Here is a 15,164-nt window from a genome sequence, read left to right as displayed (position 1 = left end):
GCAGAACTAGTGAGGATGGGAGAATGGGTGGGGGGAAAGGGGAGGAGCTTCTTAGTCCCGCCCCTGCTCTAGAAGGCGGGCAGGGAATCTTGCATCGGCAGCGGGCGGGAACTGGGGAAGGACGTGAGGCTTGACCAATAAGAGCTCATAATGGCAACTTAGGGAGCCAATAGGCTCCAGCGAAGGGGGAATGAGGCGGGGCCGGGGAGGTTGAGGGGACAGTAGGCGGTGGATGGGAGAGCTGGCGCAGCTGCCGTGGTGGCAGAAGCTGGAGTGGCGGCGGCGGCGGCGGCTGCAACAGCTCCCGGCTCGGGGCTTTGGCGGCGGCGCCGGCAGGCTGGGCTGCACGGTGCCGAGCCCGGCGCGCGGTCCGGTTTGCTGGGGCGGCGCGTGTAAGAATCCGAGGGGTGCAAGGGATAGCTTGACGGAGGGGGCAGGGGTCAGGGGTCAGGGGGCGCGAAGTGAAGGGTCGCGGCTGGGTACTTGGGTGTGGGAGGCGGTCAGGGCGGGCCCAGAGGGACAGCGAGGAAGTCATCGCGCGCTTCTCTCCCTCCAGCCCAAGCCGGGGTTTTGCACCCTCTCTGTTCTTCCCCGGCTTCCTGGGGCGACCCCCACGCGGGGGCCCACACCAGGGCTGGGAGCACGTGGAGCTGGAGCGCGCACTCCTCTTGTGTTCACCCTCCTTCCTCAACTGCTCGTCGCCCTGGTGCCCTCGGACGACCCCGAAAGAGACTCGTTCCCGGTCAGGCTGCCCGAGTGGACAGGCTGCTGGCCCTTTCCTGGGACTTGTCCCCAGTGGTCACCCATCCTTTTTGGGTCCTCTATAGAACGGAAGCAAAGCCCGTGGAAGGAGCACTGATCTAGCACTCAGGAGCCCTGCACTCGGTGACCTTGGGCAGGTCCTTTACCCCCCTCGGGCCTCACTTGTCCCTCTAAAATGATGGGTTGAATAAATTCAGATTATGGAACTGGTTCTGGGCGGAAGCATAGGATAATGGTTAAGTGGAGGTGAAGCAGGGGGATCCCTAAATTCAGACTGCCTAGGTTGAAATCTGGCTCTACCACTTCCCTGCTGTTTACTTATGAGACAGGTTAACTGCTCTATGCCTCAGTTTCCTCATCTGTGAAGTGGGGGTTTCTCAGCAGCACTATTGACATTGAGTCACTTATTTCTTTGTTGCTGAGGGTCTCACCTGCTTATTATAGGATGTTTAGTGGCATTCCTGGCCTCTATCTTCTAACGCCCCCACCCCCCAAATTGTGACAATCAAAAATGTCTCCATACAGTGCTAGTGCCCCCTGGGGGGTGGGAGGCAAAATAACCCCAGCTTAGAGCCAGAGATCTAAGATAATACATGCAAGCAAACAGTCATATATTATTAAACAGTTAAAATCCACTAGCTACTATGATAATAATAAGATTAATAAAGCTTGATGAGTTGAAAAGGAGAGTAGATGCTCCTGCCTTCAAAGTAAATACAGGACAATGGCAAAATGTTGATCTTTGTCAAAGATGAGTAGTAGGTACAAGGAAGTTCATTTATATAGTCTCTCTACTTTTGAGTATGTTTGAAAATATCTGTGGTGAAAAAGTTAAACCCAAAAAATAAAACCTGTAATTCTTAAGACAGCCAAATGGTAGTGTTTCATTTGAGATTTCCTCTTCTGTCTCTCCACTACTGAGATTTAAAAGCAAAAGAAATCCCCAGATCTGGAGAAAACAACAACAAAAATCTCACAGGAAGTTTGCTGGGAAGAGAGCTGCAGGCTTAGTTAGTAGAACAGTGCTCACTTTTGCTGCCTCGTTTTAAAAAGATATTGTCACACAGGAACCATTATTCTAATGGTTCGTGAAAGAAGTAAATGGTGGGGTTGTCATTCAGTGGGTTAGTCTGGAGGCAAAGTTGAGTGAGCCCAGAAGGCCACAGCTTGAGGAAGCAACCTGCTGTTGTTTTCAAGTTCAAAGGTCTGCCGTCAGATCTGCTGAGTCTTTGCTTTTCTCTTGGTCCTCCCCAGCGGAAATGGGATTGTGTATAAATAGGAACTGTAACAGGCTAGTTCTGAGTGTTTTAAATTGGGAGCTCAGGATGAGTACTTTTGCTGTGTGACTCTGGACATCATTTAAAAAAATACTCTAGTCTTCCCTTTCCTCCTGCTAAACCTAAATCACGGAGACTAAGGCCTATATAAGAATGCTGTGGGCCAGTATAGGTGGCCTGACATCCTAACTCTTTGCAGGTCATTGATATTTAGGTGCTGCCTAAATACCAGGTTTGGGACTTGGAGAAATTGTAGTGTCGTGGCTAGGAGCACAGGGAGTCAGATTGCAAAGTTTAAAAGTTTGGTTTTCTAGTTGTGGGTTCTTGGGGAAGTTACTTAACCTCTCTGAGCCTAAAGTCTCCCCCTCTATAATGGAGACTAATAATCCTACCTATTAGGAAGTTTCAGTCATCTTTATTTAAAAATTGCTAGAACAGTCCCTGGTGCGTCGTAAGCACTCACTGAGTATTAACTACTATTATTTTAATGGTTGTATATTTTTTAAAGTCTTTAAAAAACGCGTACACAAAGAATGACAAAAAAGGGTGGCGGTGGAACATATTAGTCATTATCTCAATCTCCAGACATAATTACCGTTAACTTTTCAGTACTTGTTCTTGCAGAGGTTAGTTTCCTCATTTTTTAATGCTATTATACTGCAATACTTTTCTTTTTTTTTTTTAGATATAATTCACACTATATAATCCACCCATTTTAAAGGGTACAATTCAGTGGTTTTTAGTCTATTTGCAAGATTAAGCAACCATTGCCTCTATCTAATTCCAGAACATTTTAATGTTGTATTTTAATAACTGTCTTTCTTTTTTTATCCCCCAAACCCTAGAAGATGCCTCAAATGGAGGAGTTTCTGAGAAGCATTTCTGGGCCAGTGGCTTTGAAAGGGAGCTCAAAGCAGAGGCTATTTACAGCTCTAGACATCGCATCCTGAGGACTGCAGGAGAGGAGAATATGGCCATGGCCATGAGTTTAGATGACGACGTTCCCCTCATCCTGACCTTGGATGAATGTGGGGGTGCCCCACTGGCTCCCTCCAACGGCCTGGGCCAAGAGGAGCTGCCTAGCAGAAGTAAGACGGTAGGGTGGGCTGAGGGTGGAGAGCGGGGTGGGGGAGCAACTTCAGGCTGTGAGTTGTGGGCTTGGTGGTCTAATGGTAAAAGCTTGTACACGAATGCTCGACCTTGCATTTGACCTCCAAGATCGGACACAGAAACTATTGGGAGATTCTGGGGTCCTAATCCTATACCCCCAACTTAGGAATATTTCCAGGGGCCCGCACCTCCCTTAGCGCCTTGCCTCCCTTGCATCTTCAGGCGCCTTGGTTTTGCCCGTGGATGCTTGTTGGGGACCTATGCACACCTGCTCCTTGGCTAGCTTCCCTGCCCCCATTCCTTGTTAAAAAAAGAAACAGATTTCAACACCAGCCTCCATCTGTCCCAATCTGAAACCGTTGGCAGAAATGCAGGGGTGACTGCTTCTCCACACTGGGGCTCTAGCTGTGGGTCTTACCTTGTCCAGGACAGGGGGGGAAGGCGACAAGCATTTGTCGTGATCTATTGATTTGAGGGTTTGGGGTTTTGCTTTGTCTTCCTCTAAACCATAGCCTCATACAAAGTGAACCCAAGAGAGGGCGTGAGCTTTAAATTTTTTAAAGTTTAAGTGTGTTTCTGGCAGAATGAGAGGTCTTAAAAACCTTTCTGGGTCTTGTCCCAAAGCCATTTGCTTCATTTGCTCAGGCCTTGGGTACAGGGGAGGCTTAAAATAAACTGCCTTTTACAGAGGGTCCTACGACGTTTAGGGACTAACGCTTGAGGGTCTCCTTAGCAGATAGGTGTTTCTCCTGCCAGCCGTGCCCCGGAGCCAGGACCGAGGGGCATCGCTCTTCTCTAGGTCGCAAGTGAAGATTCTTGGATTCAGGGAACAATAAGCCTGGCCCTCCCATCTCCTTTGTCCAGGGAGAACAGAGTTGTGTTATGGAGCTCAGTAGCCTCTCCTTGGAAGTGATGAAGTGTTCCTGTGGGTGGGAGTGCAGTGGGAGGTCTGGCTCCCTATAAACCTGCTTCAGCATGTTCACCACACCATCTAAGGTGGCAGAACTGGGTGGCCCACAAAGGTCAGAATGTAAATAAGATTTTTCCCTAAGAGCTGCGTGGGGCTGAGAAAGCAGTGACTCTGGTTTCAGGTACACTTCTTAATGCCCAAGCTGAGTATTAGGCTGTTTCTTATCCTTTAACTAAGATCCTTTTGCAAGGTAGGCAGAATTATCAGGGCTTTACAGAGGAGGAGACAGTGAGTCAGAGAGGTTAAGTAACTTGCCTGAGGTCACAGAGCCAGCCGGTGGTAGAGTACAGATTTGAACCCAGGACTGTGTGAGTCCAAAGTTCCTTCCCCTCCTCCCTTTTATCCTCTCCTCCTGCTCCTCCCACTCCTTTTCCTCCTCCTCCATTTTTCTTCATAAGCCCTTCATAAATGTGAGCACTGGTTCTTAGCGTTTACATATATTATCTCATCATATAATCTCAAGATAGAGTTATTGTCATTATTCGTATTTTACAGAGGCAGAAACAGCCTCAGAGAGGTTAAGTAACTTGTCCAAGGTTACACAACTAGTAAGCAGCAATGCTTACCTGGTCTTTCCTCTCACGTTACTGTGGAAGGTGCTTTGGGGAAAGGGGTATAAATGAATGTGACAGTCTCAGTTTCAGAGTAGGACACCCCCTAGTGAGAGGGGCGGTCTGTCCATGGCCAACAAAGGAATAGACTGTAAGGGACGCTGGCTGACATACTAAGGGTGTGGATCATTCTGGAAATAGCCTCAAGATTCTAAATTGGAACCCTAATCATTGTTGTGTTTGCGTCTTTTAAGTCCTTCCAAAGTATCAGAGCTGATGGCAGGGTGTCCAGCTCTCCTGTGGGATCAAAGTGAGAAGAGCAGCCTAGTTCTGTGTCAAGCTCAGGCTTTGAACTGACGACAGACTTGATGAGTAGGACATAAGCCAAAAAGAGTCAAACTAACCTTGGATAGGCTGCTAGGGGGACTGTCCTTATCTTGGCAAAATTGGTGGCTGATTTTGGTTTGTTTCTTAAGAAACACCAAATACAAAACTGACAGGGTCCAGGGAAAGTGTGCTTTTTGCACAGTATGTTGGTTGCCTCAGTGTCCTCTCTCAGGCCCTTTGCTAAAACCTCTCAGAATGAGTGGGTACAAGGCAGCACGCCTGGCTGGGATAACAGTGTGGCCTCTCTCAGGAAAGAAGAGATTTCACAGGAGGCCTCCCTCCCTTAGTAAACACCTTTGTTATTTCATGCTCGGATTTTGGCGTTGACCTACCCAACATCCCCCTTCCCTGTTGTCTGAGCATTCCATCGAAAACCTAAATCTGACCTGGTCATTTCCCCACTTTGAAACTCCCTGGGACTTTCTGGTCCCGTACAGGATGAAGACAAGCTCTGTAGGCCGAATGGGCCTACATATATTATCTTACATAGGTTCTCACATGTTCTCGTGCCTTCTTACCTGGCGGGTCCCGTTTCCTGCCTCCGTCCACAGTGTCACACTGCTTCCGGTTCTGTGAATTCCCCCAGGCACTCTTAAACTTCTCTGCCTTGCTGATCGCTCAGTCTGGAATGTCTCTCCCAGCCTCTTGTTTGCTCAGGAGCTTCAGTTCTGTCTTGAGAACCTTGCTGCCAATCTCATCTCTTTGAAGCCTTCACAAACCTCCCCTTCCTGACAGGGCTAATTACTGCCCTTTTCATTCTTTGGGATCTTGATTAGGCCTCCACTCTGACAAGGAGCTGACAGTGTGGTAATTACTTATTTAACCATCTGATCACCAGCGAGGCTCTGCGTTCCATTCATCTCTGTATCACCTAGCTCCACTGATACACTCAACAGGTCATGGTCACAAGAAACCTGGGTGGGTTTCTGGAGCCTTGTAGCTCATGGAAGTAGCTGTCTGAGGGTCCTAGTCGGAGGTGGGTAGCGTCCCCTCCTGCCTCTTCTCCTAACCAGTGGTTTGAGTCTCATTTCTCCCAACAGAGCTGATGGTCCTGGAAGCTGCCCTTGTTGTCCCCAGTCTGTGGCTGACATAAGCCCTTGAGGTAGTACGGAGTTGGCAGGACGCCGACGGAGGTCTTCAGTACAGTTGGCAGTTCCCTGGGCACGGACCCCGGAGAACAAAGCAGGCTTTCTAAGGACGTGAGCCTGATCGAGCCTGGGCCTCCACCTTGACCCAGCAGCTGTCACCAGTGCCTTCCTCTGGCATTGGGCCTACACATTCCTTGTCTTACTTAGTCTGCGTGGGCCGCCATGACACAATACCACAGACCGGGGCGCTTCCACAACAGCAATTTAGGATCTCACAGCTCTGGAGGCTGGACGTCCAAGATCAAGGTGTCAGTAGGTTTGGTTTCTTCTGAGGCCTCTCTCCTTGGCTGGCAACGGCCGCCGTCTCACTGTTTCCTCATGTTCATCCCTCAGTCTGCGAGCCTGTGTCTTAATCTCTTCTTCTAAGGACACTAGTCGGATTGGATTGGGGCCCACCCATAGGACCTCATTTTGCCTTGATTTCCTCTCTAGAGGTCCCGTCTCCAAATACAGCCACATTCTGGGGTCCTGGGACTTCATAGGAACACTAAGGGGACACAATTGAGCCTGTAACACTCCTGCCCTTTGCTCAGATGCAGGTACCCGGGAACCTGTGCTGCCTATGACCTTTGACCCTATCTCAGGATGACCTATGCTGGGGTATTATCCCAGCAGGAAACGGAAGGGTTTGGATTTTTTTGTTTGTTTTCCCCTTATATGAGCGAGGATGGATTTTATTCAAGACTCAGACACCCCTGGGCTATCAAGTGGCTGCCGAAATGCTAATGAATGAATGACTCACAGGCACAAGATGTCAGGTTGATAAAGGAGGCAGGTATGAGCAGAGGTATTTAAAGCCTGGAAATTAGGAATAACCTTGAACACAGTGGGGCTGGCCTTTGACAGTGCAGTTTAGAGAGAGCCCAGGGTCTGCCAGGGCATGGGGCAGCAGTCTAGGCCACCACCAGACAGTCTGGACGTTGCAGGCAATACAAGGGGTTTTCCAGGGAATTCCGGTCACACTCAGCTTTTGCCTTCTCGTTGTGTTTAAACCAACAGCTGCCTAAGAAGGGCCTGTACTATATGCCTTCTCTGGGTCAGAAGGGATTGGCGGCAAGGAAAGTAGCGGAGGCTTGAGCAGGGCACTTAGTCTCACGGGTTACTTTGGTACTGGTGGTTCATGCAGGTGACAAGGCCTCAGGTAATAGAGCAGCAGAGGACCTCTCCCTCCTTGACCCTGATACCTGGCACACCATTGGGAGTTACCTGGGACCCCGTGTGGTATCTAGCAATGTGGAGGGTCCCTGTCCCCTTGTAGGGGGTCAACATGTGGCACTCTGGCTTCCTTTCCAGAGTATTCTCGCAGCCAGAGCCACTTGGCCTCAGGCTCAGTCAGGGTGGGCCAGAGCTCCCAGCCTTAGGGCAGATGTAGCCAGGATGAGCTGGGAAAGAAAGAGCAGTGTGGCTGTATCCCCAGAGGTGATCAAGCCCAAGGTGGGCTCAATGGCATAAATCTGTCTGCGGTTCTTTCTCTAAGTATCCCCAGCATCCTTGCCTAAGAGACTTGCACAGCTTTTGTCCCTTGTGATACCCTGGGTGGTAAAATAGTTAAACCCGTGGGCTCAGGAGTCGGCAAGGACTCCCATCCTAGCTGAGTACAGGGCTCAGCTTCTCCTAGCCTCAGCCTCCTCACCTCACCTGTACAGTGGGATCACGATAGCATCCTCCAGGACAGCCGTTGGGAGGATTTCGTGAGGTCACGTGTGACATGCCCATGGTAAGTGCTCGGCCAGTCATAGGTGGTATTGTCATGGCCAGAGACTGGGCTTCTTCTTTGGAATATCATGACACACGAGCAGGAGTCCTGAACCTCGGCCAAGATCCAAATCCTCTTTGCCTCACTCCTGGCACAGCAGGTGGCCACCACCAAGCCGGGAAGCGGAGGCAGCATGGCAGCTGGAGACCAAACAGCAATTAGCTTTTCATAGCCTCCCAGGGAGCGTGGGCATTTGGCTCCACCGGAGTCATTCCCCTGGCTTTCTTAGGGCCTCGCCAAGGCAGAACGCCGGGTGTCACCAGGCCAGCAGAGGCACCAATTAAAATGAGCAAGCACCCGACATGCTGGGTTCCAGCCTCGTAACCGAGACTTGAAGCCTTTTACTTCCTCGGCCCTCTGCCTCTTCATGGGGTATCCTGTCTGTTGCCTCAGGGCCCCCTGCCATGAAATACCATCTCTCCCCTTCCACACTCAGAAAGCTGCCGCATCGAAATGGCAGTCGTGGCAGCTGGGTGCAGGCTGGAGCGCCTGCTGCACTGCTCTTTACCCATCGCCGTAGGGATGTCTAAATTCACATTTGCTGTGAGAGTGCTTCATGAGCCAGAACAGTCAGTTTCTCAGCCTCCAGGTTGGGGAGGGAACGTGGGAAGGTTCTGGTAGCTTGCAGCAGTGTGCCTCTGGTGACTTCTGGTTGCAGCGCCCTCCCTGGGGCTGCCTCCAATTAGAGCACAGTGGCCCAGGAAGAGGAAGCCCCTGCTCTTTAGAGGAAGCACGAAGGGACCAAGCCCCGGAGGGATGTTGGGCCCAAGACCACCCCATCCCACCTTTGCGCTCCAGAAGCCCATGGGACAGCTCTTCATTCTCATCCCTTTGCTGGGTGATTTCCCGACTCTTTCCCTCCTCTCCCCACCAGGCCAAGCTGAGGAAGGTCACATACAATAAAAATAACGGCTGTGTCCGAGGCGCTTTCGTGTGCCATCTGTCTCACAGTCCTCCCAGCAGACCTGTGCAGTCCGTGCTTTCAGTATCCTCGTCTGACAAAGAGGAAACCGAGCCTCTGGGAGGTTGGAGTTTACCCGAGCTCATGCAGCCAGGAAGTGCCAGTGGCAGCATTGAACTCGTATCTTCTGGCTCCAGAATTCAGATTCTTACGTGATGTGCCACCTGCCAGGAAGTAAAGCTCCATGGAAGAGGTAGAATGTTAGGTGAATTTCTTTTCCAAGAGACAGCTGTTTCTATCTTCATCTTTTCTTTTTCTTTTTTAATTAAACTTTCATTCCCTACAAGGCGTGTTATTCTACATTGGCATTTCCTCCCTAAAACTCCCTGTCATATTGTAAAAATAGCACCACTGATGTGGTTTCATTGTACAAGCGGTATTGGACTGTCAGTTTTAAAGAAAGCAGAAGATATGAGTAAGTGGGGGAAAACAACAACAACAACAAAAACAGACCACAAAGAACGGCCATGACGTTACCCAGCTGTGAAGGCTACAACTTTCTCCTCAGTGGTGCACTTCCCCAGCTTTTCCTCAAATGCTCAGGCATTTGGCTAAATTTTACATCATGGTGGTTGAAACAAGACGCGGCTGGCATGGGGAAATCGCAGGAGTCAAGATTTTGGAATGGGGAAGGAAGGACAAAGGAGGACCAGCCTTGGATCGGGGCATGAGACTCCCAAGGCCAGCTGGGGTTGCTGAGAGGGCGACCCCGAGGTCACTGGTTCCTGGGGGTGGGTGACCCCACATGAGGATTTACCGGGACGATGTCCTAGGACTGAATAATTAGTTTAGGCTATTGGTGCTTGGGTTGCCTTTCACACTGTTTTCTGTTAGAGGTTCTTATCTGGTTATAAAAATGTGCAGGCCTTCCTCTGTGCAGACCACTTCGGAGGGTCTGGTTCCCCTGAAGTGACCTTGGAGCAAGGAGCTGAGAGCTCGGCCTCCCGTGGGCCCAGTGAGCCCGGGACACGCCGGGGAGTGTGCATGTTTCAGGGGAGCCTGCTGCTTCAGTCTGGCCATTCGTGACCATGTGGGGTCTCGGGCTGATTGTTACCACATTTTCCAATATTTCAGAAGTCAAAACCTCCACTTTGAATCAGAAGTCTTCTGATTTTTAAATATTGGCAGCTAATTCACGTTTCTTCAGCACAGCCAGTGAGTGCTGTCAACGCACTGCCCCTTTAAGATCTCTGATCTAAAACCTACCAGTTCAGGCTTAGTTTTCTGTTAGAACAAACCCCTTCAAAATAAGGAAACAGTCCAAAACCAAACAACCATCTCCCCATCGCCCGGGAGGTGCTCTTCACCTTTGGGTGGCATTGAGTGGCATTCCGAACTGGCTGGGGGAACGTCCTCTCTGCCTCTGGGTGTTGTGCCTAGAGTCAGAGACCTGATTCCACCCACCTGTGGAGTTGAGGCTGGAGCTACCGTATTTCCCTGAAAATAAGACCTACCCCGAAAATAAGCCCCAGTTAAGATCGTCAGCCAGACGGACGCATTTAGTACATCATGACGATGTTCCAGAAGATGACTATGTTTGAATACATGTAGATTGTTGTATATGAAAAAATAAGACATCCCCTGAAAATATGCTCAAATGTGTCTTTTGGAGCAAAAATTAATATAAGACCCGGTCTTCTTTTTGGGGAAATACTATATAAGACAGGGTCTTATTTTCGGGGAAATGTGGTAGAAGGTAGAAGCTGAGTCAGACTGGTGAGGACGAGGGCACAGAACAGGTAGGTGCATGTCCCATGAACTCCTTCATCTTCCTTTCCTGTTTATTCTCTCCTTCCTTTATGTTGTAGTTCGTGGGATTGTCTCTCTGCTGGAGGGCCCGTTTCCCATTTTTCCTTCTTACCTGCATCCTATCCAACTTTACCGCCATTTTCTCTTCTTAGCTGTGTGACCCAAGCTGCCTGGGACTTTTTCTAGCTTTGACTTTGAGATGTGTAATAAAGATTCGAGCAGGTGTTAGAAGTTAAAAAAAAAAAAAGGAATAGTTTAATAGCTAGTCTTCGTCTTCTAGTTCTTTTTTTAATCATTGCCTTCTTGTCAACTGGAAAATGAACTGTTTTTAAACTGGCTGGCACTTATTAGTTCCCATTTCTTAAACACTTAGAGCAACTGCTGTGGAGGTTACAAGAAATGTAGCAGATGTGGTTATGGCTGGGGAAAGATCCATGGTCTGGTTGGCAGTGAGACAAATGGGTATGTGACATGCTGTTTTTGTGGCATTTGTTATAATTGTGGAGGGATTTAGAGGAGGGGAGAGTAGGATGGGCAGGGCGTTGGAGTGGCTTCCCGAGGAAGTGGGACACGGGGCAGGACATGGCATCAATCTGCCCGATTCAGGGATGGAGAAGCAGCAGGAAAGGCTTTAGAGAGACTATACTTGAGTATGCTGAGTCTTTAAAGTGAAGTCGAGCTGGAAGTGAGAGGCCAGCCCGAGGAAAGGAGCAGAGGTGTGGAGGCATCAGAGCAGGTGGGCGGGTGTGTCCGGTGCTTGGGTTGGAGGCGGGGCAGGAGAGGTTGGATCCAGATCTTGGAGGGTCTCCCTCTCCACCCCCAGGGCTATGCGGGGGAGTGATGAGGTCCCATTTCAGGGGAATGTCTCAAATTCACTCAGGCTGCCCTGTAAAGAGTGGTTGGAAGTAGTGGCCCGGGGGCGTGGTCACACCTGTTGTCTGGCCTGAGCAGTGTTTTAAGCAGGTGTTTTGCGTGGTGCCAGCATTGAGCACTTAGCCCCTGTGGTCTCACATCCCCCAGCTTTCCACGCTTGATACCTGCTGGTGTTTGACTTTGTAGCCCTTGGAGAAAATTCAGACGGTACAGCACCGTGGGCTTAGCACTGTGGCAGGAGGCGAGAGAGCAAATGACAAGGAAGGCTCAACTGAGGAGTAGCACGTCAGCCTATGGACACGTGGCATTTCAGGAGAGGAGGAGGTTGGGGTGCTGGGGAGAGGGGCGAAGTGGCGTGGGGCTTTGAGCCTCCCTGTGCAGGCCAGAGCTATCTGCCGGGGTCCTGTTGGTTTTGGGGTGTGGTGTAGAGCGTGTGCTCTTGGGTCAGACCAGCTGAGTTTGAAAACAGCTCTGCCATCCAGTGCTGTAGGGCCTTAGGCACTTGACGTGACCTCCCTAGGCTTTGGTTTCCTCATCTGTAAAGGAAACGAATGCCAGTGCTACCTGAGAGGGCTGTTCTGAGGTTCAACCAAACAGCGTCCCTCACACAGTGAGCCTTCGGTGGATGGCAGCCGTTATTACGGGGGTAGCGGTCAGAGCAGGCAGACCCAGCTTGTGGAGAGCCCAGAGTGCCAGTAGAGGAGCCCGGACTTGTCTGAGTGGCGCATGGCTGTTACCTTCGTTTGGGCCAGAAAGCAACAGTGATGGCAGAGCCTCTGCCCTCTGCCATCTTGCCAAGTCTGGATGCGGCCTCCGGCCTCCGTGATAGCTTCCCTTCGAGAGCCTGGTGTGGGTCAGCCCTGAGTAGGGATGACTTTTCTCCCTGGAGATTAGGAGGTGGGTGAGAGGCTACTCCCAGGCTGTTTTCGTAGTGGCCAGAGCCAGGTTTGGCATTTTTCTCTCCTGTGTCATCTCCCTGACCAGGCTCTGAACTTCCCCAGGGCCAGCTGTCTGCACAGCCTTGAAGCTCAGTGCAGTTCCTGCCTCACCCGAAGCACTCAAGGAAACACCTGGGCAATACTGACCGATAAGGGCTTCCGCGGCTCACCTGGCCTGGGTGGAGGAGGGTGCCTCTTAGAAAGACCAGGAGCTGTATCTGGCAAGGAGAAAGTAGTTAAAGAAAAACAGAGACTGGGGTGAATAGAGTTTGCTGTGCCCTGGCCTCACCCCACCATGCCTTTTCCTAGTCTCACCTTGCCAGCTCTTAGGATCAGAAAGGACCCACTCTCCTGCTTTCCAAAGGCCTGGCTTCTAACTGTACCTGGCAGATAAGCTTCTGCTTTGTCCCGGTACACTGACACAACCCCCTGAACAATCCATTCAGCCCAGGGTTGGTCAGGAACTTCTCCGTCTGCTCAGCCAGGAAGCATAGATCTAACCTCTCCTCCGCAATAAAGCCTTCATGCCTGTTTCCCCTCAGTGGAGAAAGGAGCGTTGGATTCTTTCCTCATCCCCACCTTTCATGTATGGCGGCATTGGCCTCTCGGAATACAACTGGGGTATTTGAATTACAAAGTGAAAAAAACAATTTTTTTTGTATCTCGTTCCCTGTGTATTTTTATTATAGAAGCAAGCAAGAGCGTACTATTACAGCAGCATATTTATTTACTTTATTTACTTTTTTATTTTAAAATGTATTGTTATTATTTTTAAAGATTTGTATTAAAATATAGCTGACACAAAATTCCATGAATTTCAGGTACACACCATAGTTCAACATTTACAGACCTAAAGAAATGGTCACCATGATAAATGCAGCACCAATCTGACGCCGGCTCACGCTGTCACAATATTATTATATTTACTTTTTTAAAGGCATGAGTTAGGGGCTTCATTTTTCCATGGAAGACTCACCTGTGTTTGGGGAGTCTCCGAGGTGAAGATTCGGGGGCTCCAGCCTGCATTTGGAACACTTGTAAATTCCTGCTCTGAGTGGTCTGTGGGTTCCTCCACCCCTGCTCCCTGGCCCGGTGGAGAATCCAGTAGCTGCCAATCGGTGTCCTTTGTGTCACCTTACAGTATTAGTCTTCCCCATAGCCAGGCTTGTTACTCTCTCATTAGAAGCAGTAAACAACGAACTGTGATCGGAAAGGATGTGTGCGACCATGTTTATCGAGGTGGTTTGTCCTCATAGCTCCTATGAAGTAATGGGATTTCTCCCCATTTGTCAGATGTGCAATGTAAGGCGTGGGGAGGGAAGTAACCTGCATGGGCAGACAGTGGAGCAGTGGGGCTCATTGGTTCAGCCACTGGTGGGTCGCCGCGTGCCAGCCAGGCCCCCGGGCAGGCGAGTGTGGGGCATACCGTAGTCACAGAGCCCTGCCACCTCTGTTCTCAGGCCTTACCCAGAGGGAGCATTTCTCCGCCCAGGCTGTAGTGGCCTTGAAAGTTTCATTAACCACCAAGTGCCGATAAGGAAACCATAAACTTAGACCCGCTCACTTTCTGAGAGTTAGGCCAAGTTCTTGGATCGAGTGAAAGACGAAGCCCTTGAAGACCAAGTGCCCTGACCCACCTTCCCTGCCCGGCCCCAGGCGCCTGGCAGTGGCCCCAGCACTTTCCAGGCCATGAGAAATTTCAGCTCAGTTACACTCCTGGCTGACTGCCCACCACTTTTTTACTCCATCCCAGAAATCAGAACCAATAGTCAAACGTTTTAAAACATATATCACCTCATTTATTCAATACTCACATAATCTCATTTATTGTCTTCTTTAAACCACTTCCATTACCAAACCTCCCTTGGGGCTGTTGTCTCTTGCTTCTGATCTAGCCCCACTTCAGCTTTCTTCAGCCAAAGACCTTTGTCCTCCTTTTTCCATGGAGCTTTCCCTAACCCTCCCTAACCGGTTAGGGTAGTGGCTGTATTTCCACACCCTCTTCTCTGAATACGCTATGCTATTCGAACCTCCTTCTCTGGTCTCCAAGCACAGAGCCCTGATCGTTCCCCAACCAGTACCTCCACGTGATAAGATTTGATTAATGTCTTACATACCAAATTGGGGTTTGCTTTGTGCCATGAGGGAGCCCCGAAGGTTGCGAGCAAATGGAACTTGGGTGAAGCAGATAATGCAAAGTCAGGGCAGGAGGGCTGAGGTTGGCAAAGCATCCTTCCGTAGTATGATTAATAACCCTGGATTTATCCAGTGTCGAGGAGGGTTTTGTAAACCGCATGCCCTTCCATCGAGGTTTAACCTGTCTGTGAATTTCTTTCTCACGTCTCCATGATGGCCATTGGAGGTGGCCAGGTCGTACAGGGCAGTGAGGTAAAGTGCCCGACCCAATGTAATGCCTGGGTAGGTGCTGCTGTTTGGGGTGTGCCTCTTCCTCGTAGTACTAGTTTTGCGAAGGCAGGGACCATGACTTTTGTACACATACACTGGGACACTTCCTAAATAGACATCAAGTAACATCTGGGAGTGAGTCACCAGGTTCCCAAAACACCCAGGGTCCCAAGTGATTCTGTTAGTCACAGCTTAACCAGCCCATGGAGCCATCTGTGGTGACAAGGAGATTCATTCACATGTGATCAGGTCAGAAATAGCACAGGCAGGGCCAGG

The 15,164-nt window shown here is 50.1% G+C and overlaps 1 protein-coding gene across 4 annotated transcripts in view; it reads left to right on the top strand.

Moving 5' to 3' along the window:
* The first annotated feature begins 209 nt into the window (after positions 1 to 209).
* TPCN1 (two pore segment channel 1) overlaps positions 210 to 15,164 on the top strand; it is a 54,329-nt gene continuing 39,374 nt past the window's right edge. For 2 of the 4 annotated variants that reach the window (XM_074321565.2, XM_088800999.1), the window contains exons 1-2: positions 210 to 392; positions 2,888 to 3,127. In XM_074321565.2, the coding sequence (XP_074177666.2) occupies positions 233 to 392; positions 2,888 to 3,127 (400 nt within the window). In that variant the 5' untranslated portion in view covers positions 210 to 232. Of the gene's footprint in view, positions 393 to 2,884; positions 3,128 to 15,164 lie in introns of all 4 variants that reach the window. The other 2 variants (XM_088801001.1, XM_074321567.2) reach the window with 2 other exon arrangements.

The sequence above is a fragment of the Rhinolophus sinicus genome, chromosome 9 (genome assembly GCF_057876585.1).
Source record: "Rhinolophus sinicus isolate RSI-liver-muscle chromosome 9, RSI-T2T, whole genome shotgun sequence".
Taxonomy (NCBI): domain Eukaryota; kingdom Metazoa; phylum Chordata; class Mammalia; order Chiroptera; family Rhinolophidae; genus Rhinolophus; species Rhinolophus sinicus.
The sequence above is the reverse complement of the archived record's forward strand: the minus strand, read 5'-3'. Positions and strand labels throughout refer to the sequence as shown.